Source organism: Anarhichas minor, unplaced genomic scaffold, assembly GCF_050575085.1.
Source record: "Anarhichas minor isolate MPS153535 unplaced genomic scaffold, ASM5057508v1 ptg000040l, whole genome shotgun sequence".
Lineage (NCBI taxonomy): Eukaryota > Metazoa > Chordata > Actinopteri > Perciformes > Anarhichadidae > Anarhichas > Anarhichas minor.
In genome coordinates, this window is record NW_027466486.1 from 3,660,850 (window position 1) to 3,688,542 (window position 27,693).

Below are 27,693 nucleotides of genomic sequence, written 5' to 3' on the forward strand. Positions count from 1 at the left end.
TATGCCAGTCAGTCCAAGCCATGTGGGTCTGAGAACCGTCAATGAACTGAGCTAGCATCAAATCATCTCCTGCACTTGGAGAAAACAAACTCAAAAAAACTCTTAGTGTCAATTTCAATGTTTTTTAAAGAACAGTTTGACGTTATTACACATATTTCCAATACATGTACAGAAACAGTAGACATGTAAAAAAAATATCTGCCTCGAGGTAAAAAGGGTCAGAAGACCAGTTCGCACACTCAGTAATTCAAAAGGCTGTAAAGTACACTCTAATGAGCACAAGTGCAGACAAATACACCTACTGTACACAGTGTGTACACAAGGAGGGAATGATGACGAACGTGTGTGTGTGTGTGTGTGTGTGGGCAACCGTAAAGAATCTTCAAGGAGAAATAATATTCTTGAAACATCTTTATTTAAACTTCAGACAAAAGCAACAAATAACAGGGGGCGGGGCCAAGAAAAGAAAAAGGTAGATGGAGGAAAAGAAAGAAAGAAAATAAGAGAAACAAATTGAAACAAAAAAAGAAAGTAAAGTGATTGACAGAAAGAAAACCATGCCAACACAATAACCGTCAGGATCTGAACACATCTCAGCCTACTCAAGTCTCCACTGCACAGAGGAAGTACATAAAAATAAAAGTCTTCTGTCTACCTTTCAAAGTAGGGATGCAATTTCAAAGTAAAAGTCCTGCATGGGTTTCTCCTTGCCTGATGCTGCATGTGTGAGTACAAGGACGCAATCGGAGACGTATCATTGCCTTCAACAGTTCTTCGTAAATACTGTTTGGATGAGTGGGTCTCCTTGGGAGTGTGTGAGTGAGTGTGTGTGTGTGACCACAGCGGTGAAACATCAGTCTCAGAGGGTCTCCATATGAGCCGTTTCTCATATTTTTGTGATTGTCAGAGCAGTCCTCCAGAGGATTCCCCCTCTTCTGCGGATGGAATCCACCGTGCGTCGAACACAAACATACACACATCTAACATAACTTACCCCCCTATCCCGAGCCACACAGTGGCACAGCAATACAAACCATCAAAATACATCAAAAATCGGAGCCGTTATATTTATAATGGCTATCATTAGTTATTACTATTATAATATAGTTTAATACACAGTGGGGCACATTTACAATGGCTATAGAGCAGAAGGGGGAAACCTACAGCGTCCACTAGCTCTTTCTCCCTTTCAATAGCAACTGTGGTGTGTGTGTGTGCATAAGTGTATGTGTTTGTACAGTAAGTGCCAGGAAAGGAGGTATATGTCAGTGAATTTGAAGCCAATGAGGACAAAAGCTGTCCCATTCCTAATTAAAGAGTTATACAAGCACACATACACACACACACAGACCCCGGGAACAGCATCCCATGGCAACAACTATGACGTATAAAGAGCCTTGAAACTGAGAGCTACACATCACACGCTCCTAAAACACACCTCTCTATCAGTAATTTCTAAGCAAACACACGCTGCTAGCTAATACAGTAAGGGCAGTGTGCACACATGCACCTGTCCCTGTGAGTGCAGCACAGTAAATAATAGAGTGAAAGGGTCAGTTTATTCAAATTAAAAAGGCAAAATCTCACTGAGTGCATCTGTCTATGCAAATAGTTTGGATTTTATTTGCCTCGGTTCTAATCTATCCCTCACTGAGATTTCTGCCTACATTTTAATAAAATACAGGTGAAAGGAAGTAAGTTGGTGCTTAAAGCAAAGACAAATTACAGTAACACAACTCCCCGTTAATGTAAGTAGCTCCAATGTTTTAAGAGCCACAAATGAAATTCCATTCATGATGTGGTCGAGGCAAAAATCTCAGAGACGGATTTCATAAAACTTCTGCAAAAAAACCTGCAGACTAGATACCACTAGAGGTATGAGAATATATGTTTTCATAATTTGCATGAACTGAGTCCTTAAGCGGCATCTTTAGTGGTGTGTCTGGTACTGTGTGTGTGCGTGTGTGTGTGTGTGTGTGTAACAGGGAGAACAGATGTTCCATAAACAAACAAACGGTGTACGACAATGAGATGTAGAAGCAGGAAAATTACAATTTTTGGCATACATTTTTAAAACAGATCAAAGTAATTACCAGGTGCTGTACATGTTGTGCTGGATAATTGCATGAGACTGACAGGAACAACTCACAGTTGTTATGCGCATCTATTGCGTGTCAAATGTTATGGGCGGAAATGTGTGGGCAACTCTACCAGAGAGTTTGATATGTTTGTCAACATGCATCATTATATGTGGATATGTCTCACTGGGACCTGACTGAGAAATGACACAATAAAGTGACCTTCCAGTCCTTGTCGTCAGAGACTTTTTTTACAGGGTTTAAAAACAGATTTCAAAGGGAGTCCAGAGGTGGAGCAATGATAATGCTGAACTAATAATAGAGCAGCTCAGGCTGTGCAGTGAACTGAACTCCCTCTTGGAAAAGTTGGCCAGCCATTATGCACCGTGCATGACAGTGATGGCCGGCAGTAGCACAGACTGGCCACAGAGAGGTGCTGTTACAATCACCCAAACTGTTACATGATTCCTCCCCTGAAGGGACTGGAGGTTTAACGACTTCCTTTACAAGGAACACAGTGACAAAGCTGCACAGGCAGCAGGTTTCCGATGGCAGTGTCTGTCTGTATGTATCCTTATTGAGCAGATGACTGTGGGTTTTCAGTGCCTATCACTATATCTTCTGTTTCTGTCTCACGAGGAGTCTGTTTGTGTAACTGACAGTCTGACCTGTCTGTCTACCTTCAGATGATTGTCTGCTGGCAGGATTGTCTGTAGAAAATTCACAATTACATTATTTTACAGTGAAATGTTTAGTCTTAATTCCTTTAAGAGCTTATCATACACTTCTCCACCCCATCGTCGGCTTTGTTCTGTCGGACGGAGCAAAGAGCTGGAGGCAGTGAAATTGTTCTCTGTATGAGTACAGATGCGTTATTGCACCAGACACAAGAACAGTACTGGTTTACGGTCTCACACACAGACACAGAAAAACGATGAGTCCGTTATGAGGAGACTCCAAAGTCATCGAGAAACAGATGCCAAATCCGTTTTAAGTCTTTACGTCCGTGTATTTTGCGATGCATCCGTCCACAGGGAGCTTCTATCACTGCATTCCTTGTTTGTTTTCCAGAATGAAAAGCCCAGGAATTCCAAAGACGGAGTTCTATGCTGACAGGTCTGATATGACCAGTTTTTCCATTTTATTCCCAATCTCTCCTGGAACTTGAAGCTCCTCGGATTCATAGTCGTCATCAAAGGACCTGGGAACACGACACGCATAGTAGAACTGGTTAATTGTTGTTATATTGTCTTGACAGTCAAGCTAATCTTCAAATATTAAAAATGGGGTGTCTTCTTTAAATGAACGGAAAACCTTTTTTTTTTTTTTTTAATGGACCCCAGCATGTATGGAAGTATAAGTGTGTGTGTCGTACCCCTCATGTAGCTGCTCATTTGCAGTCTCCTCCGCAACCAGAATCTCATACTCCTCTGAGGCATATTTATCCCAATCAGACGGCTCTGGACCTTCACTATCAATGTCCTGGAACAACACGTGCACAGCAAATATCCATATTTTAGAGGAAAGAGAGAGAATTTCATACATTTTTACAAAATAAATTAAGAGACAAAAAGAGAAGTAGCTTTTAAAACCATACAAAAACATGGCACCTGGAAGTTCGGGGTATGTATCAAAACCCAGTATCCAATTTCTTTGGTGGTAATGGTGGAATTTTGTGAGTGAATTGTTATTCATTTCCAAAGTAATATCTTATTAAAAAATAATATTTGAAGCCCAGACACAGTAGTATTTTGTTAAGTTTCTCCAACATCTCAAAAGTCACAAAGAAAGATATGTTTCATCAATTGTGAGACACATTTCATAAGTTATTTTTGAACTGTGTGCTGCTTCAAATTGACAGCTCCTGCAGTGTGGCTGAATATTATATTTAAGAGATGTAAATTCACCTTTTGCACAGCAAATGGGTCTCTCTGTTCGTGGTCCAGGTATTTCTCCAGGTTGAAGAAGGTGTCAAAGAATATGTGGGCCATCCGGCAGCGCTTCAAATCACTGAGGGTTATCTTACCTGGAGAAATCAACATGTACACAAACACATACATTGTTAGATTGCATGGTAAAAAGTACGGTGGCTGAGTGTGGCTTTCCGATAACAAGAAATTAAAGATAAAACACCATGGATGTGCTTGTGCTGGCACTAACCTGAACTCTCAGGTTTGACCAGGTCGAGCATCTGGCAGAGCAAATCCTGGAAGGGCAGAGGTTCGATGCCCATCCTTTCCATCCTCTCACACTGTTCTTCATAGAAATACTCCAACTCAAACATGGACAGGACACCATCGCCATCCACGTCCGTGCAGCGGAACCAGTACTCTATACTGGAGAGGGATATGACACGTGCATGCAGAGTTACACACCACGTACACACACAAACACCCATAAATGGTGGAAGCAGTGCATTTGCAAATAAAATGACATCTGCCTGGGATGCAGCATATGTATTAGACACAAGCAGAGAGAGAGAGAGCAGCTGCTCAATCACATTGTACATCACCTGGTGGGATTTTTCTTGTCCTCTTCAGACATGAGGAACCAGACGAACTCAGCGTAGCTCATCCTGCCTTCCCTCTGCACAGCGTTACCCCTGGAAACAAGAGAGAAAGAGACATTCACATTCAATACCGCCATTACGGTGAAGTAATCACCTCCTTTGTTTATCTGCGTGTTTCCACTTACCGAGTAACGGCCCCTGAAAACAATCTTTCTATGATTCTGTTTGAGGAGGCTGTCAGAGGAGAGAATGAGAAAAATAAGCAAATAAGATTTTTGTCCAAAAGACAAATGGGTTACTGTTGTACACTATTGTGCATGCAGTTCACTTGCGCAAGTACAGAGTAAGTGAATTAAAATTTGGTGAGGTGGTCATATAATTATGTTAACAGTGTAATGCATTTCACATCAGACAGCATGGAAGTGTTGAGCCTCGGACAAACAGCTGTTGTTTTTCTGCACTAGCTAGTGGGGGTCTAACAAATGGAAAATAAGCAAATGAATGTGCCAAATCCAAAGACATCTGTTTCTGATTCGTTACTGGCATAACATCCATATTAAATACAATGGGACCAACACATTTCTTTATTTATCCATACAGCCCAATATCATAAATCACAAATAGGCCTCAAGGGGTTTTACAATCTGTACATAATACAACTATCTCAGGATCGATGTTGCCGTTTCTGATTTTGAAATAATATTTGTTTTGCTTTAAGGCCTAGATTCTTTCTTGATAAACTTACATTTGTTGTAGAATAAACCCCCATGTGTCAGGTATGGATGTATTTCAGTTGGGGACAGTAAACCCGCCGCTCTTTAAGTTGTTCTTACCATGGTCATTGTATCTTGCCAGGTCTTTGGGGTCAATGTAGAGGTCATGGTCAGTGTCAAGCTCCCAGAACTTGCAGTAGATGACGTAGAAGTGTTCGTAAGAGAAGTAGTCAGTGATCTGGTTGATGTCGTCCTCCTCCTCCAGCAGGGCCAAGGTCTGTAAGAAGTTGCTCCTGCGCAGCTCCATCATGGTCATGCGACCCGTCCACGAACGGTTAACCACGTAGAATATCCGTTGGATCACCTGGGGTGACAAAGTATCCGAATGGTGCCGATTAACAGAGCGAATCATATGAAATTGAGCAGAATGAAATTATTTTTTCTAGGATTTCTTTGCCTTGATTGTTTTCAATCGATCACTGTATTTGTCCTAAAAAGGCAATTGGTTGAGCAGCAGTGAAACACAAAACACAAGTAAAATTATGAGTAAACATTTAAAAATAATCTGAAGATAATTTGAAACGTTGAGAGATGGCAGAGGCTATGAAATGTTTTATGTCTATTCATTCTGGCTAATGGGAGTCTAAAAAGGGATGCAGGACGAAAGGTCTGACAGGCTGGTTGGGCTCTGCTTTCAGTCCATAGAAATAGCATGAAACTCACATGGGATCTTTCCAAGCCCCGTCATCCAGACTTATTAAACATATTCCTCATCTTTCCATGAGGGAGACCAACCACCGATTCAACTATAACTGATATTTTCATCCACATTCAAACTAAGGGGAGGGTCTTTATCATACAATGGAAACAAGTGGGTCCGGGCTGCCTGTCACTGAAACACAACACTAAGGCTAAGCAAAGAGCGGATTAGCACACATTTCCTGGTACTCCCAGGGCTACAAATGCCTCATACAGTAGCGGGTCATCTGTCCTTAACTGAAGGAAGTGTCTTAATAAGGGCATGTGGAGGGTCAGGGCCTCTGCTGTAGCGGGCTGAGGGGGGGCATCACTGTTTCTGTGATGTCCCCTGACGCATCAGAGCACGGACTTCTCTGCACTTCTACGCAGCAAACCCCCAACTTATAAAAAACGTGTTGCAGCTGTCCAGATCCCCCCCCCCCACACACACACAGCTGCTAAAGTTACTAGACGTGCACTGAAGCAGCTTTGCTGACAATGTAGGAGGAGTAGATTCTGAGACGTCATTGATCTTCAATACATCAAATGTGAGTACTAGGACAACATTAATATGTAAGACTGTCTGATGTTTAGCTTAGGTTGCGGATTTACTCTCATATAATACTGTAATTTCTTTTAGTTATACTTGGATAACATAAGAAGCTGTGGCTTCAATGTAGCCAACTCAGCAGACTAATAAAATGGTCGTCCTATCATTACACCGTAATCATAATATCACATTAAAAGGACGGTGGATATCATTTTTCATGCCATTTACCGTTGTTATGTAGCGGGAATGGAATTCAGGCGCATCCTTCAGAAATGTGAGCCCAGGATGCGTATCCACTATGTCCTAATCAGTCAAACACAAACAGAAAAAAGGAAAAGTGTGTGGTAAACACAGAGAATAGTGCAGAGCTTGTGCAATGTTTGCGTTGCTCGTCTGATTGATGGACGTTGATATGACATTTACCTGCATTAGAGGGATGAAGTCCTCCTGCTCCAGGTAGTTACAGCTGGGTTTGGCCAGCAGGGAGATAAACCTTGACGAGTCATCGTGGCAACTGTGCAACAACCTGCAGGAGAGGAGGCGTTTAATATAAGCTGATGAGAGTTACAACGTCACATTTCATGAGACTTTCTTAGACGAACATGAGGCCTGTCTTACTTCCTCCAGGTTGCAATGAAGGAGTGAACAGATACAAAGCCCGTTCTCTCACCACCTGCTGAGTAGAACATGGGAGCCTTCCAGTAAAGTGGACACCCGCATGCCTGCACAGAACGACAAGTAACAACACCATTATCTTACCCTGAAAATCAATTGTGCACAGTACTTCACCACAGCGTTTGTTTCCCAGAATCGGTGATCACACTGCTTAGAAAGGAGTGGCAACATAACAACAGCACTGCATCAATGAGGCCAACGTGTGTAAGACAAAAAAAACAACGTTTTTCAAGGAAAACAAATTAGTGTGGTAGCTTCAATCTCACATAATACTGCCAGTAAGCGTTGATGTAGGGGTGGGCGATATATAGAGTATACTCGATGTATTGCTTGTTCTGTGTTGGATGTAGTAAATTATGGGCGTCGCCCATGAGCGTGGATGTGTTTTTGTATCTGAAGGGAAGCAGAGCCTGCAGAGTGTTTCTCTTGGAAACGGTAATGGAAGATAGCCTCAAACTAGCCCCCATGTGGTTTTTTTTTGTTACAAGTAGATGTAACGGAATTGAGGTAAGAGTGTCTTAGAATTGTCTTCAAAATAAAAGCGCCAAGAACTGACTTCAAATAAAAGTGTCCTTCTGTCGGTCTGTCAATGATAAATAAACAAATATAAATAAATAAACAAAATGAATGATAATTTTAAAAAACAACCTCCTGCGAACTCTGTATTTCAGAGAAAAATTGAATTTCAACTGTGCGAATAAAAACTTAGTATGAATACATTTTCAAAGACCAATCTGACTTCAAAATGGCAATACACCCCATCAGTGTTCAGATTAGTTTGCTGGAATGATCACACTTGTATGACCATACGCATCAAAGGGTTAAATCAAACAGTTATGTTATTTTAGAGAAAACATGAAAATATTGTGAAAAATATAGTATAACATTGTGATGTCTGTTGTTAAACTAACGACCTTTGCGATCTTGCCCATTTCATATATGTCAGCCTTCTCCTCCTCAAACTCAGTGAAGGCCGTCTCGATGGCAGCAATGGCTGCGTCGTGGTTGGTGGCCGGGCCCATGGCGGGGAGCCCACGGGGGTAGTAGAACCTGGGAATGTTGATGGCAGGGGGAGGAGGGGTGACTATCACCGGAGCCGGAGGAGGGCTGGGTGAGCGCGGTGTTGGGGTGGGGGTGGGGGTGGGTGTGGACAGGGCAGGGGCCGGTGGAGGTGTGCCTGGTTTCTTCTCCGGTTTGGACTGGACCTGAAAAGAGAGAAAGGACGATCATGTGTGGGAAAAGACGAGCTGGTTTGACTGTAATCCGTTACAATTCAAAATAAGAACATTGCAATTTCATCTTTTGTTTGTAGGGTTTGTTAACCAAATCTTAAAAGTAAGGTATAAAAACAAACCACATAGACAGCATGCTAATGACTTGATGTGTCTTGTTGTTCCTAACCAGAGCTGCATTCTTCCACTGCATTATAAATACCAATTGACAGCACTCTTACTCTTACTGCCATATTGTTGCATGATTTTGACCTGATCAAAATGTATAGACAACATGAAATTCCTAAATCCATTAATTTTTTATGAAAAGTAACTAAGTAAAGATATTGAGTACTGTTTCCAGAACTGAAGACAAGACACAACTTCGCTTTATGAGCATAAGGGATCCATGTAAGGGATGTGGTGCAAACTCTCAACTAATCATACAAATATGTACAAACAACAAGAGACTTCACAGTCAGTGAGTTTTATAGTCTGCAATTATGACTGATTTTAAATGGTTGGCTGAAAGCTACAGGCGGCACAAGAGTGTGACAGTTAAAACTATTTTGGGCTTAAGTTAATCCATCCTAATCTCTGGAACCTTAAATGACTAATAAGGTAAAAATAAGCAACACTCATGGCAACTGTTCTGATGCATTGATGATGGTTTGACCGAGCCGGTTTAGCTTTAACATTCTGGGCACCAAATTGGAGTTTGAAATACAAGAAGGGTCTTCTGGGCCATACATAGTGGACTGTCCTCAGGAAGAGCTCCGAACACACTTATTTTATTCCCCACATACTCCATTATCTAATTCACAAGACAACAATGTACACTACTAGGTAGCAATGACAGGGTGAGGTGTCCCATACGCATCTGCTGTAGTTCAAGGCTGATGACTTGAAAAGTAACAGCTTACACAAAATGAAATAGAAATAACCTCACACTGGTATTTTATTAACACTGCTTAAATCAAAACTACGCAGTGCGTCGGGGCAGGAGCTCCGTGATGCCTGGTGTCTGCCTTCTTGAGGACCTTCTCACTGCGTGAGTACTGAACAGGACAGCTGTAGCGGTCCTCCCCCTCCCACTCTCCTTCACAGAGTTCATTCCATCACTCTATTCCTGCACCTCCTGCCCTATTAATACCCTGCTGGTATCTGCCTCAGACAAGTTTGTCGTCTCTGCCTTGTCACTCTGTGTGTATGAGAGCAACAAGATGAATCTACTGTATGTGTGTGTATAATATATGAACATCTGTGAACATGTGTGTGTAGAAGAGAGAAACAAAGAAAAAAAAAGACATATGTATTTAGGATTAGAGTATATTTCTTGCGTGTCTAACGTCTTTCTCATGAGTCCAAGTCCAAACTTGCGTCCATCCTGCTTATTGCACCGACTGACCTGTTGCTGCTGGAAGGACTTGATTCTCTTCTTGAAGCGTGAGGGGAGGACAAAGTCACACCCCCTGGCCAGAAAGGCCAGCTCCCCCCTCAGGTCGGGGTCCCGCCGCAACGACGTCTCCTTGATCATCATGGTGGGGGCCGAGACACGTAACCCCCCACCAGACACGGCCACCGGTGCAGCTACTGACACGGCGACTACTAACGGACCAGCTTGTCCGGCAACTAAACAACCGCTGAGAGAAAATCGAGTGGACTGTGGTAAAGAAGTCCACTTAACAGTTCAGATATCCACTAACCACAGAAATGGCCAAACGCATCAGGAAAGCATTTGTGTGATTTCAGGTAAAATGGCCTTTGACAATCAGTCACACTCACAGAATTTCTTCACTCGCATGTACAGGCTCCCAAAGCGGTGTCCTGTAAAGCAGTAATCCAGCAGGGTATCTGTGCAAAGAAATGTTCCTTAAGACTCCCGTGCTACTGTGCAGGCCAGGAGGCAGAACCATGGTACTTGGCTGTTTTATGACCAATCCGAGGCCCAAACTGCAGCTTCTCTCTGGGTTGGAAAACCCTCTGATGTGCCCCTGTCATCTCAGGATGTATGTATTTGGTGTAGTCTCACTGGTGCCTGCGGCTCCAAGCTGGGCTCTGACAAACTGCACTGAGAAACATGAGCCATGCCGGGGTCTGGCAACACACACACGGCACACCGGCTGTCCTGAGCATTAGGGGGGTTTGGGGGGGGGGCATGTTGCATATCTGTGTGCAGTGTTTTGCAGGACCTGAGCCCTTCTCAGTCCCCGCCTTTGACTAAAGTTAGCCAGTGGGAAGTTACAAATCAAAGTGAGTCTGATTGAAATAATTGTACTTCACAGTAGATTGGAAGCTTATCAGTGCTTCAGTGTTGGTATAGGACAAGTATGCCAAAATATTTCATGGGGGTAAATTGGGATGGAGTGATCAGTTATATGTACCTGTTATATCTGTTGACTTTCAATTATTCAGCTGGGCTTACTTAGAAGTTTAAAGCTTCTTTCCCTTTTGCTAAAACACTAAAATCTTTAACACCTGTATGTATGAAGAGTCACTCTTGATAAAATAACAATATTATATTTACTGATGGTCTTTTCTATATAATCAATTAAGCTATTCGTCTTTTAAAAAAAAAATTTTGATAGACATTTGATCATCAAAATTGTTGTCAATTAACAATTTATTTCAATTATATTTGAATAATTAATGAATCACCTAATCATTTTGTCTCTACTCTTCATTGACACCTGCCACAAGACTCTAAAGCCACCAGTATAATTCAAGTTTTCTTTCCTGATGCTTTTGGTTCAGGTGTAAAATACAAATGTAGCAGTTGTGGTGAAATTCGTATACATAAAGGAAAGCTTTGGTGAATTTAGCATATGTGGTAATAGCTAATTAATAGTGAGTATTTATAATTAAGTGTACACATTTCCAATGAAACACCCTCCATCTTCCAGTCTGACTTTTCTCCCAGCTAAGCCAGATCCGACCAGTAACCACTTCAGAGCCAAGCAACACCAATCTGAAGCCTGACAGTGCAAGAGGGGATCCCCCAGGACAGACGGGCGTGACCTATTTTTAAGTTGTCCAGCTAAAACCCCTCCAAGACTAAGACACTTCACCAAATGTCTGACATATAACAGTTTAGTTTACACGTACTGTAGCATGTATATCAATGCTTGCCCGCTGAGAAAATAAAACTGTCAATTTCTCAGAATCTGTTGGCAAAGTAAACACCATGGTTGTGTTTCAGAGCAGCACAGATGGAAAGTGTTATACTGGGCTCCATGAGCATCGTCAATTAGGAGGACATGGTGGAAACATTAACTGCTGTTGGATGAAAGCGTTTCAGCAACTGTTTTCACACCTGCTGGGGCCACGAAGTGGGCAAAGTCCTTTCAGAAAAACTAAAACGATGATATTTATCCACAACAGCAGCACGTTAGTTTCCTGCTGGTCCACTGTGTATTTTTCTACATCCTCGATATTTTCTCATTTGGTTCTTCTCCTGCTTTTCTTCTATATTTCTGTGGTGTTCCACCCTTCTGGAGTCCCTGTTCTTGCCGTCCTTGTGACGTATATGTTTTTAGTATGTATTCCATCACTCCGTAAACTGCTAATGTCTGCATCATTGACAACATGGTGTGTTAACAACAGATGAGCAACAACTCTCTCACGCTAGACTCGTAGAATGTGTCCTGCCTTTCCAGATAAATAAGTGAGTCACCCGGGGTTTTGAGGGTAACTCCTCTCCGCTCCCTGCACACCCGGCCCTACTGAATTCTTTGGAACAACTGGACTCTGTACTGAAGCCAAGGTCACATACCGATCCCACACTCACACACAAACACATTGTCTTCTTTCTGGCCACTTCTCACCTCCGTGCAGCAGGGGGAAACATTATACAATCACTATACCGTGTCTATGAACAAATGAGCACGATCTGACAAGTGCCATCTCACCAGCTTTTAGTGTCATGTAGAATCCCTCAGCCCTCCCTCCCTCCCTCCCTCTCTTTTTTTTCTCTCCCCGTCTCTGCTGCTCAGTCGGATCACTGAAAATTGAGTTCCTGGCACTTTCTCTGCACGGCCACGTCAACTGTAGCGATGCACTTGTGATATCATAAATCTTTGTATAAAGAGATTCTGTGTACGTGTAAGTGTGTGTGTGTGTGTGTGTGTCTGTGTGTGTGTAAAGAGAGCCAGGACAGATGCCATGGGGCAGCTGTGTGCTCTTTTCCTGTCTGACTGACAAGTCGGTGTAACCCTGCCCTCTCCAAAAAAAAAGTCTCCGCTTGGTCCTAAAACCAGCCTCTCTGAATGGATCTGGAGTGTTAAACAGCGACATAAATAAAACGGTTAAATTTATCAAGACGTGAGGACTGTGAGGATGCTGTGGGAACCACCTCCTTTAAAGAGTCATAGATGCTCCACTACAGCATGAAGGACAAAAGCTGCAGTCTGATCAATTGACATGAAAGCAACTTGTGGGACAAACTGTTCCCAACGGGAGGGACACATAAGGTCAGCAGTGATGTGTGGGTCAGTTCTGTGGCCAACCAAATATTCTATATAGAGTGTTTAGCAGCTAAAGAGCCACATATTTCCCTCTGGAGTTGGTGGAGACCAAAAACAGAGCTAAGAGGAGACTGAACATTGGATTTACATTCATCATTTGGCTCTGTCCGCCAGATGTGTACATGGGTTATATTCGCCATATCAACTTTATATGGTAATATGTCAAAGTTGTGTTTACATGTTGCTCTAATGTAACCAAGTTTTTTTTTTTTTTTAAGCAATTATTGCAGTTTTAATAAGTGCAGCTTACAATGCAAACTATTGCAAAAGTGCTGACAGAGCTAACAGTGTTTACCTGAGGGGTAATCAGGGGTAGGGTGGGTGCTGTGCTTCCGCTATGACACCTTCGGTCGGGATGCCGTTATCAGCTGTAACCGCCGTATGAGCTCAGTGCAGAGCGGCGGCCCTGAGCTAGCAAGTGGGGCACGCTCACATGCACTAAACCCATGCACTAAAATCACATGCTGGGAGCCAAGCTATGTCAACAAAGCAAGGATTCATACTCTACTCAGGTAGACATTACTCCGATCTTTGCGATTTAATAGACACATAGATGATTTTGATGCCATTGTTCTTGTATTTTAGCTGGCAAGTTGAGCAACATATAAACTCCCAAAAATGAATGTATTCCTTTAAGATGCTCGCTTAGGGAGAGAAGAGGCCGGCAGAGAGGGTGAGAGGAATGTGGAAGAGAGGGCAGAAAGGGCTAATTGAAGTAAAAAATGGGGGCCTGAGGGGCTGAGCAACAGGTGTATGTGAGTGTTTTGAGCATTATGTCTGCAAGTGCTTTCCTCCAACTACAACACAACCCCACTGCTACAGGAACAGGTGAGTCAGCAGCCTTCACAACATTGATCAAATACATGCAAGATGGGAAGAGCGGCGGGACCAAAGCAGAGGATCAGTTGTCCAAAAACAACTGTCGCCGTGCACACATGCCCTCCTAAAGGGTTTAATTAGCACACAAGCATGTGTCGAATTTGTCAGGCATATCAATTGTGTGTGCGTAGGCGCGTGCACGTATGCGTCGATGGATTCAGTTAACAGGAATCTTCCAGCTTCTTCCAGTCTTTTAGAGAAGTTGAATAGTGTGAACATAACAACTTCCTAAACACACACACACACACACACCTGCTCGTTGAAATTGGCTGTCTGCCGTGTGTAAAATTATCTGTGTAAATATAGCCACCATGTTTCATGTTTATTTCTGCTTCAGGCACCGGGCAGACTTCACATGTGCAACACACACACACACACAGAGAAAGATGACTGAAAATGTGATTTAATAGAATTGTCTGATAACTTAGCAGAGTTATGATCAGGCATTTAATTGAACTAGTTAAACCTAATACTGTCATTAATTGTTAAATTAAAAGTCATACAGTAGATATACTTAAATGTGGGTAGCTTTTTGGCTAAATGGTAAATTATGCAGACATATATTTCTGTATTCATTGCTGCATTTGCGTGTTGTTATACACGTCAGCTTTATATTTTTACGTGATGATATTTTTTTTATAGTTGCAGTAAAACAAACTGCCCACTGGGACAAATAAAGTTACATTTTGAACTCCCCCTCCCTTCTCTGTCATTATACAGACACTCACTTTAGACCAGGCCTGCCAAATGCCATCTCCATGGAAATAACCCTTTCCCTGGATTGAGTGGCGGGTGAAATACTCCCAGGGTTACCGTGCCAACAGCAGGAAACAACAGTTCACATTGCAGCTCCATTCTTTATTCCCGGTCTCACTTCCTCACACACACACACACACACACACACACACACACACACACACACACACACACACACACACACACACACACACACACACACACACACACACACACACACACACACACACACACACACACACACACACACACACACACACACACACACACACACACACACACACACACAAAGTTGCCTTGGGAGCCTCCTCTCTAAACTGCAGAGAATGAACCAAGTTCAAGTGCTGCCTCCGTGATAGATGAAGTGAATCAGTGATGGTCACGGTCTACCTCACATCCGAATCGCAGGAGGAAAACATGGGAACAGTTAATGACACAGCTGCTGTGGCTGTCTGAGCAGAGGAAGAGGCTGTCCTGTAATAAAACATGTCACGAGTACCACAGCCAGCAGCCAACGGCCCAAAATGGAAAATACTAAAAAAATGCCATCGACATAACATCAACAGAGATGAAGACACTCTGCCACCATCTGTTGGTTTAAGCTAAACATTATGTTATGTTGTTCTGCAGCATTTGCCGTTTCCATCCACCAACTTGACAGATCTGTGACTAAGCAAACGTTACACACTACAGTCAGGGGTCTACTACTAATATGCCCTTGTGACTGTAGCTAGTATCTCTGTTTATAATCGCACGGTTGTGATTTGTGGTTTCGTTTTTCTGCAATCATTTCTGAACAATTAGAGCCAATCAAGCCGGCCATTATACTAGTCAGAGGCTCATGTATTGCTAATACATCGTCGTAAGAAATTGTTATTTAAATTGTCTTTAAATAACTAAATAACTGCATCTTATGAAGACATATAACATTTTTAAGCCTGTAGAGCTGACTCAATAATCACCAGAGGAAAGGCCTTTTACCACACTGGCTATTTCTGGGAGGGTTGCCCAGCTGCATCACCAGATCATTGCCCAGTTAATCATCTCCCTCTGCAGGAACAACAGCCTGTCAACATGTAATCTCTAAGAACAACAAACTCCAGGCCTTTGTCGGTCAACTTGGCTTTACATATTTATACGCATGGCTATCGGCGGCAGGTTTTGCATTACCTTCCCATGGCTATTTTAAGAGTAAGTGAGCTAACCCTACATCAGCAGTAGTGATGAGCCTCAGCCTGGAGCTGCAGTGAGAGAGCTGTCACTAGCACTTCACACAGCCAATGGCAGGGCAGATCAGCTCCTGTTTCCTCTCTTTTTCAGACAGAAGAGTAAAGATAGACTGGAATGTTACAGTAGGAGGGAGAGACGTGTCAGCAGATAGAAGTAGCCACTGCACATTTTTGCTGCAGCCCTGTGATATCAACAACAAATCTTATAGGGAGAAGGTCAGATAGCACTGAAGAAAGAATGTGCAAGAAGAAACATAAGAATGCACACAAGTGAGGAATGCTAAAAAGTTGCATTAGTAACGATCCTACCCATCAGACCATGCACTAAACAAACTACCTTAACATCCCTTTGCCATGCACCTTGAGCAATATTTTCCCAGTATAATTTAAGATACAACATAAGACAATAGTTTCTCTTTGTGGTCTCTTTGACCTAGAAAACTGCTGTGTCTTGCACCGCCCTTTCCTCCTAACGGTCACATAATGTCACAATAATGGCAGATTGTGCAATTGTTTCAAAACAGGACCATTTTTCATCTCTACCCAATTAAAAAAAAAAGTTAAAAGCATTGAAAATAGCTTAAGAACAGGATGAAATTGTGAAAACCTTCTTAGCAAATACAACTGATTCTGATTTAGACCAGGACCTAGTGTTAACAGATCATCCTGTAGATGGAGCTATAGATCCTCTTCAGTAGTGAGGCTAGCCTGCAAACAGACACAGTACCATATGGTACAGTCAGGGCTGAGCGTCGCCAGAGGGCAGCAGCTCTCTGCTCGTCACCATGTCGAATCTGTCCAACACTCACAGGTGAGCCTGGATCTGACAGAAAAGGCTGGTTCTGCTGCTTTTGATCCTCTCGACCTCAGCTCCCTCATCTCACAATCAAGGCCAACAATCCTAAACCCTCACCTTGGCTGACAGAGTGAGAGGTTTGTATGATGGAAACCATATGCTAATAGATGGAAACCACAGGTTCAGATATCATTCGTATACAAACTTGTCTGGATTAACTGGCGAGAGCGTTTTGGTAATGAGGCAGTTTTCTGGAGAAAACCCCTGGCCCAGTTTGGGTGGAGCTGGGTGAAGGGTGAGAGGTTAAACAGGGAGGGAGATGGATGGGGAGGGGGAGGCAGCTGACACCCAAGCTTTTACCGAGTCATACTGTTATGGAACACTGGCAAATTGTTTCACATGGAAACAAGCACACACATACACAAAGACAGCCACACCCACATCAACACACTGTCAGTGTTCTGAAATAAACCGAAAACATATCCAGTCTCCATTTGATCTCCCCTGGAGACATGATTCTGTGGGGGAGCCTCCCCGTCAGCCAATCAGATTACACAACTGATATTCTGGGGTATAGGGGAGTCCCGTCAGCTAGCCTAACATGTTGTTGTGGTTTCCGTGGTGACACTGAGGGAGGCCCACAGATTTACGCAGCAATGCCTCCCACTGAGCTGAAAACATTTCAGAGGAAAAAGTTACTAAGAAGTTAGGCTTGCATATGTGTGTGTGTGTGTGTGTGCAGACAAGCATCTGTGCAAGTGTACACACTCCAACAGAGCCCCCTGCACTGGGACCAGCAGTTGGATGCTATCCCAGCCTGCAGGAGTGATGATTCATGATGTCACTTGCTTTAATGTGTGTGTGTGTGTGTGTGTGTGTGTGTGTGGGTGTGTATCAAAGGGCTGGGTGGTGAATGTTTCATTGTCCAGGCTAACCTTGGGTAGTACGAACTGCATTGGAAAAGTCCTTTCACGCATCGCAACACAGGCCCTTGTCTGGCAGTGCACTGTGTGTGTGTGTGTGTGTGTGTGTGTGTGTGTGTGCGTGCGCGTGTGCATGTATAAATGAATGCATTCATCTGTATGCTTGTGCGCCTAGGTTGAAACAGGCATCTTTCCCCGCTTGGCTGAGGTTCCCACTGTGACCTTATTTCCTGTGGAAGCAGCCGAGGAATGATGTCATCCTCTGCCGACCCAAAGTCAACAACTGTACACTGCAGCCCCCCCCACCACCCCCACTAACTCCACCCCCCTCCCACAGCACCGTGAGTCTCTTTCTCATCTCCATTCTTTTTCTTCGCTTGTTCCTCTTCTTCAAAAACTCCCTATGAACTCTTCTTTTCTCTAGGTCAACTTCTCAGATGACAAAAAAACGTCTCCCTCCTGCCGTCTCACACAGACAGTCATTCATTTGGCTTTCCTGTCTTCCTGTTATTTCCTTTCTGACCCCACGCTTTTCTTTATCGCTCCCTTTATACTTTTTTCAAGCCTCCTTGTGCCAAAAAGTTCAACAGTTTATTTCCTCAGTTGGCTAAAAAATATGGACAGGAAAATCAGAAAGAGGAGCACTCATTCCTCCCTCAACAACAAGCTGAAATCATTCACTCACACAGTATTTTGTGGAATTGCTGCAACAAAGGAAAATTAATTCCACTTAAAAGGCAGGTTTCAATTTCACAGTGGTAATGTTAGCAGTTAGAACCCCAAAACTATTATTTTTTTCAGCAGAGGATGTCCCAGTTAGGGTCCAGACCCAAGTATGGACAAAGTGTGAGGGGAAGCTCTACCGCTTTCTCACCAATTTGCCGGGGAGGGAACGCTCCAGCAAACTCTAACTGGAGTCGTAACTGACCAGCTGTATCCTAGCCTAGCAACACGTCCACAGCAGTTGGCAAATACACTCAAATCAGCAGCGGGTTAATCAAGCCATCAGAATGGCAGCTCTGCATATACTTGCCAAAAATAAAAAAGGGTAAGAGAAAGACAGACCAACTGCCACTGGAGGGCCATTGACCTCAAGTACCACGAACAGATTTAGCCGACTCTGCTCTCAGCATCACTGCTGCCACGTCTCCCCTCTCTGAGTTTGACTGTTGTGGCCTTGCCTCTGATTTATATCAGCTGGCTTCCTTGTATCCATGGAGATTAATGGGTCTGCTCTGACAGGTGCAGAAAGCCCTGTATTAGTCTGTCAGCAGCAGAATCAACAATAAACATGTGTGCGCGCACACACACACACACACACACACACACACACACAAATGAGGATGCTACCGCCTGAGGCCAGTGTCAACCCAGAGGGCTTAGCAGAGCTTCCCATCAAAGCCATGACAATGCCACGGGAAACACAGCTACACCTCTCCAAGGTGCAGTGTGTACATAGTTGTGTATGAAAATGCAAGGGCATTGTCACACTTGTGTGTGAGGGGGCATGCCTTGTTTATAGTTTGATTGGCAGTTTAATGTGCGACTGCGGCAGGAGGCGGGGTTGGCGCTGAGGAATATTAGCATAATTCCCAGAGTGCCAGAGTTGGTATTGGGTGTCGGAGAGCTATTCTCAAACTTAGCTGTGACCCACAGTAGCTGGGTCAACTTACCCTCAGGCCAACTAACACACACACACACGCACACATGCTTGGTCAAGCGCACATTCATTCAAATTCGTATGAATACACCTGTGTGCATAGATACATGCATGGGCACATATGTAAATGCACACACGTACATTAATACAGGAGCACCTGGACATGTGAGAAAGCCTTGATGCGCACACATAAACAAACATGCACACCATCACACACCCACACAGACACATCCAGGTCCATTTACACTGTGGCGACAGTGAGTCTGTTAGCGGGATGCCATAGTACAGAGGGGTGGACAGATTTAGGTCTCGCTCACACCTAGCTCTGCCAGGGGTGGAGGGGGGTTGGAGGGTAACGACACCGTTAACACTCAGTGTGCCAACAAATGCCCCCCTACCCTACCCTACCCCACCTTACCCCACCCTCCTCCCCCCTCCTGCTGTGCTCCAATCAGCACCTCCCATTGGTTTTCTCTGCCCTCCACACAGCAACAACTGTTATTCACCGCTCCCAAAATAACACAGCGGCCAATCTCAGGGCGGGAAGAGAAGTGGTGGTCAACGTAGACCGACTCCAGGTGAAGGAAGGACACGGAGAGGAAAAACAAAAGGGACACGGATGCAGAAAATGGAGGGAAAAGCGGAAAGAAATATGCAAGAGATTACAAGAAATGTGGAGGCAGAGGAGCAGGATATCAAAAAAAAGAGAGGAAGGAGGGACAGATAAGCAGACAGGACGAGTAATTATGTGTTCGGTTGCTGGCTGTTCTGTTCTGTGGCAGCTACCATGGTAACCTCATAAATAGGTGCCCTACATATCAGCAGGGCATAAGGTTACACAGCTCAGTGAATGAACACAAACAAACAGCAGCGGGAGACTGGTGTGGAGAAGGAGGAATGATGGGAGAGCAAAGAAATAAGCAAATTAGTAAAGGAGAAAAGAAAACAAAGGAAGTGAGGCGGTAATGATTTGATGCTCTGTCTCGGTGTTGATAATTGGTGTTTGTCTGTCATAGATAATTACCTAAATCCATAATGTGCTGTTGAACACCCACATCAGAGATAAGCTAAGGTAACCCCCCTTTCTAAGGTTATTCATGGCAGTGTCAGTAAGTTATGCACACCAAGTCACACACACATCCACACGTAAACACAAACTCTAATTGCCTTACCCTCTCTTTCCCTCTGTAGCACAACCCAAAATTACCTTTAAATATTCCCCAGGGTGGAAAGGGGAGCAAACACACACACACACACTTACATATACACATTCACATCACAAGTTAGAAACCAGGAAAAGTAAACAAAGAGCCACTCCTAACTTCTCCATGATTCAAAAGGACCAGCCTTTTTCATTCAAGCCCAGAAAGGGAAACTCCATCTGTTCATCGCAGCTAATGAATACTATTCATCACGGCCCATCAATTACAGTGGCATCAACCCTGTTGTGTCACAGCGATAGAATCCTCGCCTGGGCGTTTAATATGACATGTATTGAAAGCAATAGACGCTTTCTTACAAATTGGCTATTCTCAATCTAATGCTGTCAATCGCTCCGTTTCTTGGTTCCTGATTGTTCGCCTATAAGTCAGTTACTCTCAGGCTTCTTGCCCACCACGGCAACAGTAACATTTAAAATATACACCTAGATGATGTTGCTTTGTATTATGATCCATCATCAGTTTACTCAACTTTCCATATAATATTACACATATTTACTATGTGCAACTACCGAGAACATCAATGAAATCAAAGCTGCACAGCATGCAAATACCCTCCAAAATAAAAAAAAATGGGACTACAATGAAGAAAGCTGTCCCACTTAGTGTTTCTTTGACTTACTCTGATCACCTCTGGAGTCTGCTGGATGAGGAGGGTTGAGCCAGTGTCTCTCACAGCAACAGGGTCGCCAACAGCATCGACAGCATCTCTCGCGGCTACCACAATTGGGATTGCAACAGGGGCTGGAGCTTCAGGTGCAGCCACAGGTGTAGGTTCAGCTGAATGTGTGGAGGAATGCAGGCTTGCAGGTGCGGACATTACAGGGGCAGGGATGGATGTTGTGTCAGTCTCCCCTGTAGAGGCTTCTGTAACTTTATCTGTAGCCTCAGTTTTAGGCTCAGGTGTGGGTGTGGGCATAGGTTTGGGGGCAGCTTTAGGTGTAGGTTTTGGTGACGCTTCGGATGTAGCATTGCACGCAACTTTAGATGTAGGCGTCGGTGCAGGTGAAACTGCAGGTGTGTTTACCAGGAAGTGTTTTGTCGGTATAGCTGGGATTTGTGAAGCTGCATGTGTGTGCATGGAGGGAGCAATGGGAGCAGCTGGTGGGCTTGTGCTCTCCAGAGGGGTATCAGCCCTGCCAGTGGTGGTTAGTGTATCCTGCAGGAGCCTCATCACCTCCCGCTCTTTCCCACTGTTCCTCTCAGCACTCCCTGTGCTCCCCGCCCCAGTATCCACCAGCTCCTGGGCAAAACTCTCAATGCTCTCAAGGATCCTCAGCAGCAGCGCCCCATCCTCCTCCTCTCCCACTACAGCTTCACTGTTCTCTCCCTGGGGAGGAGTGGGAGTCCTGGTGGTAGGGCCATTCATGGCTAGGTGGTTGGCTGACTTTTGGACTTGGAACTGGGCCATTTTAGGCTGAGTAAGGGCCTCACTGGAAGTGATTCCCTGGCCTCCTTCTCTCTTCCTGGTTTTGGCGGGAAGTGGAGGCTCAGTGTTTTTGGGGTGGCTCATACTCTGAGACAGATTTTCTAAGTCCATCAGCAGCTTGTCAATGTCATCATTCCTGTGTGACACCGCTTTGGGTGCTGAGACTGTTAGTGAGGCAGAGGAAGGCCAAGTGGGGCTGTAGCCAGTGCTGTCCGGCAAAGCATTTGAAGAGTTATGGAGCGTGTGTGGATGAGAAGACAGGTGCATGTGTTGATCCAATGTAATCCCATTTTTGTTCTGGGTAGCGGTCACCCCTCTAGTTGGAGTGTGTGTCTGTTGTGAGACTTGTTCAGGTGTCTTTCCCACATCTGCCTCCTCCTCAATATAAAGAGCCTCCATGGGGGATGCTGGAGGAGTGTGCGTGTACAGTGGGGTTGGGGAGGTACGAAGAGGGGAAGGAGAGTGTGTTGGAGAGGAGCCGGATGGAGAGCATGTGACAGATGGGGGAGAGAGTGTGTGTTGTGTGACAGAAGAAAGATGTGGATGTTGTAGTCCGTTTGTCAGTGGAGTGGCTCTGGACGGGGAACTTTGGACTGGTTTTGTATGGATGGAGTCTGATTTCAAAGAAGACAAGGAGGAAGATGAAACAGAGGAGAGAGTAGACAATGTAGAATGAGGAGCAGTCTTTGGGAGGGGAGGTGACATCACCACATCCTCATAGCGAGGAGGTTGCTCATTGCCAAATATTGGAGAGTACACGCCCTGCTGGATGGAGTGAAGAGTGTTGACCAGCTCAGCCAGATCGCTGTGGCCGCTTCCAAGCGCACCCTGACCCCCCTGTCCACTTCCTCCCAAACTTCCAATTCCCTCCAGCTCCAGAGGTATTCTCTTCAAATAGGAACTGAGTCGGGTCATCACGGCCCGATATACACTGTCAGGACTGGCTCCGCCATCCTCTGGCCCTCCACCAGCCTTGTGTCTGATGCACTGCTTGATGATGTCGGTGCATTTCTTTAAGTCTTCAGAACATTTAAGCAGGATGTCAAGGCAGGCACGGATGTCCTCCCCGCCTGCTCCCCCAGTGCCCGCCTCTGCTCGTGTCTTCTCCAGCAGACGGGCAATCAGGTTCTCCTCTCCTAGAGTGTTGCGGTACAGGGAGGCCATTGTGATCAGATTTTGGTCCAAAGACCCAATACTCGATAGGCTACTTGTTGATCCACCACTCAATTTGGTGATGGCCGACAAGGTGGCTGTGCTGCCCTTTAGCTTCGTCTCCTCCAGGCCTGCTACCTTCCCTGGCACAAATGGTGGCAGGTTCTCATCATTAGATGGACCCGTGCCATTTGCCATGCCATTAGCAGTTCCATTTGTGGTGATATTGGAGCTGAAGTGGCCGTAGATGATCTCCAGGTCGGTGGAGCGACGGCTGAGAGAATCAGGACGGACCTTACGACCTTTCCGGAAGGTGACATGGTTGGAGGAAGAGAGCCGGAGCTTGTCAAAAGAAAACTCTTTGAGCTTACCACTGGCCAGGTTGATGGCTTCTTCGGTGATGTCCTTCAGACTGCCAGAGGAGCTCAGGTTCCCAGTCGAGCCTCCGCCACTGGGAGCCTTTTTACCACGCCATGTGGGGCTATCCTCCCCTAAACACAAATTGCCACTGCTGTCTAAACCACCATTATAAGTTGTATCCATGGTAACAGTCACTTTACCATGGTTGTGGAGTTGTTGAGTGATCATGTTATGGGAGTGTATGAGTGAGCCGTTTGCGTCAGTGTATGCAGTGTCAGGTGCAACAATCAGCTCGGAACAGGTGCCGCGGTGTGCGACGGTACAGTCTAGTCCCTGGGACAGCGCCCCACATGGCCCCGAGCAGTAGTGCACAGCATGGGAGTGAGTTCGCCGGTCAACTACCACACTGTTGTAGCAGCTGACACTGCTCACCACGACACGATAGGCTGCTGCCATGGTGACCAATGTCCTTCAGGGCATAGAAAAGTGAAAATAATATCAAAGTGTAAAACAAAAACAAAATAGCTTGACCCAAAAACGGTAGATGAATTAAATGTCAAAACTCCTTCAGTTGAGAGAGAAAAAAGTTTATATCTAAATACTGAATCAGTTTGCTGAAAAAAATTATTTTAACTACATAGTGACCATTGTCAGAGGCATGTCAAGACTGTAATCAAACAAAAAAAAACACCTGAAAAGAGATGTCTTAAAAACAATTATTTCCAAATTCGATATCCTTTCATGCTGGCACCCGAAACAGCTCTGGGCCTCTTAATAACAGCTGTAAGTTCCTCCTCTCTCCACAGGCCCCCTTCTCCGTTTCCTCTCTAGCAGCAGCTCATTAGCCGCTAATGACAGCTGTGGAGGATGGCGACAGTGGAAGATCCAGCTGGGGTATCACCCACCCCTCCGGAGAAGCACCCCCAGGGGCCGCATCCAAGGCCAGTGAGGCCTTAACATTGCCCCAGCCGAGGCTCATCCCCTGAGCAATGAGATGTAGGGAGAACACCCTTAATCTCACTCTGGGGTCCTTTCTGGAGTCCTGACGGAGTTCAGAACCGCTTGCCGACTCCAACACAGCTGCAGAATAGCAGGGGACCGACCACAGATGGCCGACTGCCTCTTTCTTTCTGTGCGTGTGTTTCTGTATCTCTGTCAGTCCCGTACTCACTCTCGCCCCTTCCGTCTCCCGCTGTCAGCCATGTGTCAGAGGGCGTTTGTGTTTCTGACAGGAGGACACCACCTGTGAGTCAGCAGAGAAGGGAGGGAGGGAGAGAGGGAGGAGAGGGAGGAGAGAGGGTGCAAAAAGAGGGAAAAGAAAAACAGAGGAAAAGAAAGTAAATCATCAGGAGTTTGGCAAGAAGTGGATAAATGTGAATGCGAGTGCATGTGAGTGCATATCATCCAGAAGACAGCTGATAAGAGGGCTTATGAAGCTTAATCATCAAAAAACCTGCAAAATCGCACTTAACTTCCTGCTACATCAACCTCAAATACACACGTAAACACTTACAGATCAAAAGGAGGGGGCAGAAGCGAGACACTGAAGCGTGGAAGGTTCAAACGTGCAAAGCAGAAAAAAAGATGCGACTCCCTCGCTTGTCACAGCAGAGCTACAAAGAGGTTTCTCTGACCCCGCCGACAAATCACGACTCAGCAAAAGAGAGGCGGGTGTGTCGAAAGGAGAAAACACCTGTTGCTTTCCATTCCTACATATTTTGCCTTTAGGCAATATTTAACTTCCACTGCTTCAGAAGAAACAAAAAAAAATTCCAAACTCTGTATACGGTATAGCAAAGAGCTCCCTCTCTGCTGGGGCTGCACAATTAATCGAAATGTTATCACACTGAACTGCACCCATTTCTTTTTTTTCCTGTTTTCACTCCCCCTTCAGAGGCAACGTGTTCCTCAGAGCTGTGCCCTCCTATGCCCATGCTTACTGTAATACACACACATTAAATGTAATACTGTGGTGAGAAGGCACTAGCACACACCTCACTCTAAATCTAAACAAACAAACTGTGTATTTATAGAAACTGTCGAGTTATGTATATATTATTTTCAGCGCATATTTCAATCTACAATAGGATTTTAAAAGAAAACAGAAAAGTAAAAACCCACCATCTTGAAATCAAATAATTGAGAATTCTTCAGAATTCGTGAAGACCCTGCCAATACAGGCATGCAGTTAATAGTTGATATAAGTTCAGAACTGCATACAGGGATGCAGGGCTTTTAGAATAACCACAGAAAGAAAGGACAACACTGAAAGGTTACTACAACTATTACAACTGAGAGTGCGGACATATGATCTATCCTGGGTTCTCGGGAGAATTATGGAGCCAAAGTTTCCTACTTAAAAGTGTGAAAAAGAGCAACTGGGAGGAGGGGGGAGGAATGATTGGTGGGTTTGTGGGTGGGGGAGAGCGGCTGGCAAGGTAGGGATGGGGGCTCGTGGCACCTGGAAAAACAACTATAAAGTAGTTGTATGGAAAAAAAACAGGCGGTCGCCTCCTCTTTCTGTCTCCTTTCTCTCCACACAAACACAACAGCTGGATGCTGCTGAATCAGTCTCTTGAGCGGGAAATTACACTTCCTGGCAAGGTGCACTTGAAATCTGGACGGACAGTTAGAAATAGACTTTTATGAGTTAGTAATCACACACACACACACACAAAGACTCACACTCCTTCCTCTTTGCTGTACACACACTAAATATACTGTATGTGTGCATATCTTAGTGAACGGCAGCTTTCCCAAAGTGATATCGAGCATGTAAACAAACTCCACTGGTGTTTATAACACTGAGCAACCTCCACACACATGCACACGCATACTGTACACCCACTCATGAATGCCTGCACATGCCTCACTGACACATATTACAGAAAAAAAAAAAAGATTTAGTAACGAACACACACACATTCTGTGGCGTCTTTTCAAGCCTTGCTGTGATCTAGTGGCAGCTGAGCGATGGTTTTTTTCTGGACATATTTCATGGGGGAGTTGGCGGAGAATGCATGGAGGTATCAGCTTTCAGTTCAACGTCAACCCGCGAAAACGTAAAGCTGAAAGCAGGAATGTTATTAGACATTAAAAAAAAATTTGATTTATTTTTAAGAAGTCTTGCAAGAAAATCTGAAAAAAAAAAACGTGGTTTTGTTAACTCTCATACGGTATTAACTCCAAATACAGGTAGCAACATGGTTTATTTTATTGCTATAACAACACATTTTCATCAGATTGAAAGTACACAGTGAAGGTTACCTTTATTAGCTGTATGTGAGGTTTTGACAAAGGGCACCATAATGCAATTTGCAGTGGAATTCTTATCAGTCTCCTTAATCCTTTGCTTCCTGCACGTCCTACTTCTTTTATTGCTCTCTGTCTGCGTGAATGGATTCAAAAGCAGAGCAAGAGAAGGTAGATTGTGTTCCCTGAGATTATTTGTGACAACCTTTTTCCCCTCTCTCCTTCCAATCCTCTCTCTCTTTCTTTGCTCCCTCTCCCCCTCCCTCCATCTAAAAAAAGTCTTTCCTTCAATGTGACCTTCCCCAGGAAGCACTAAATCCCCAGAGGCCACTTGTCACAACCTCCACTTCAGCCACCAAAAAACATGTAAGTGCATGTGTGTGTGTGTGTGTGTGTGTGTGAACATCAGCAAATGTGCACGAAAAGAAGTTGTTTACTTTGAGTGACTTTGCCCACGTGAATACCTGCATGTTGTTTTGCTGTGTGTGTGCCTCACAGGGCCTCACAGGGGAAGTGGGTCTTTGTGAAGAAGAAGGCCTAAATAGGAACCCCAAACATACCCCCAGGGAGAGAGGACAGGTCTATACTAGCCCTCTCACTGTATACACAAACACACAGCTTGATGCACAACCCCAGTGCTGCTATGGCGATCACACAGAGAGAAATACTAAACAGAACCGAGTGAGAGACTATAGCGGCTTTGTGGAAATTGACTTCTGCCCCACAATGGGGGACAACAGTCGTAACAAAAGAGGGATTACTGGGCTTTATAAAACATTACTCTCCTCTGAGAAACACAAACATGCTCATAAGGAAATGAATACAAAACACGTGCAAACTCTGTACTACAATGTGCAGGTATAAATGCATTTGATCAACTTCTGTGTTCCATCCATCTATCCTTTCTGTCTTTAATTATTCCCTCACTTTCCCCCTCTCCCACACTCTGATCGAAGCAAATATCCAACGAACTAACTGCAGTTCTGACCCAATTATCTGCCTCTTTCTGTAATCCATATTTGAATTATTTATTGACTGCC

The 27,693-nt window shown here is 44.5% G+C and overlaps 1 protein-coding gene across 2 annotated transcripts; it reads right to left on the minus strand.

Moving 5' to 3' along the window:
* On the minus strand, window positions 1-25,400 carry ppp2r3a (protein phosphatase 2, regulatory subunit B'', alpha). 2 transcript variants are annotated; one of them, XM_076108650.1, is made up of 12 exons: window positions 21,083-25,400; window positions 8,178-8,468; window positions 7,207-7,310; window positions 7,012-7,114; window positions 6,817-6,891; window positions 5,421-5,664; window positions 4,773-4,821; window positions 4,591-4,680; window positions 4,239-4,414; window positions 3,986-4,104; window positions 3,454-3,560; window positions 1-3,279 (listed from the first exon to the last, which is right to left on the minus strand). In XM_076108650.1, exons 1-12 carry the CDS (start codon window positions 23,855-23,857, stop codon window positions 3,183-3,185), a joined length of 4,230 nt encoding a protein of 1,409 aa, XP_075964765.1. In that variant the 5' UTR covers window positions 23,858-25,400; the 3' UTR covers window positions 1-3,182. The 2 variants fall into 2 exon arrangements, with proteins under 2 accessions (XP_075964765.1, XP_075964766.1); XM_076108651.1 differs by lacking the exon at window positions 21,083-25,400 and adding an exon at window positions 9,883-10,014.
* Window positions 25,401-27,693: the final 2,293 nt, after the last annotated feature.

What these genes read in the sequence shown, in the direction of transcription:
- ppp2r3a (XM_076108650.1), bottom strand. Translation starts at nt 23,857, where the DNA reads ATGGCAGCAGCCTATCGTGTCGTGGTGAGCAGTGTCAGCTGCTACAAC. An exon ending in GACAAGAAAAATCCCACCAG is followed by an intron (nt 4,415 to 4,590) that starts GTGATGTACAAT and finishes ATCCCTCTCCAG; the next exon opens with TATAGAGTACTGGTTCCGCT. An exon ending in ACCCATTTGCTGTGCAAAAG is followed by an intron (nt 3,561 to 3,985) that starts GTGAATTTACAT and finishes GTGTTGTTCCAG; the next exon opens with GACATTGATAGTGAAGGTCC.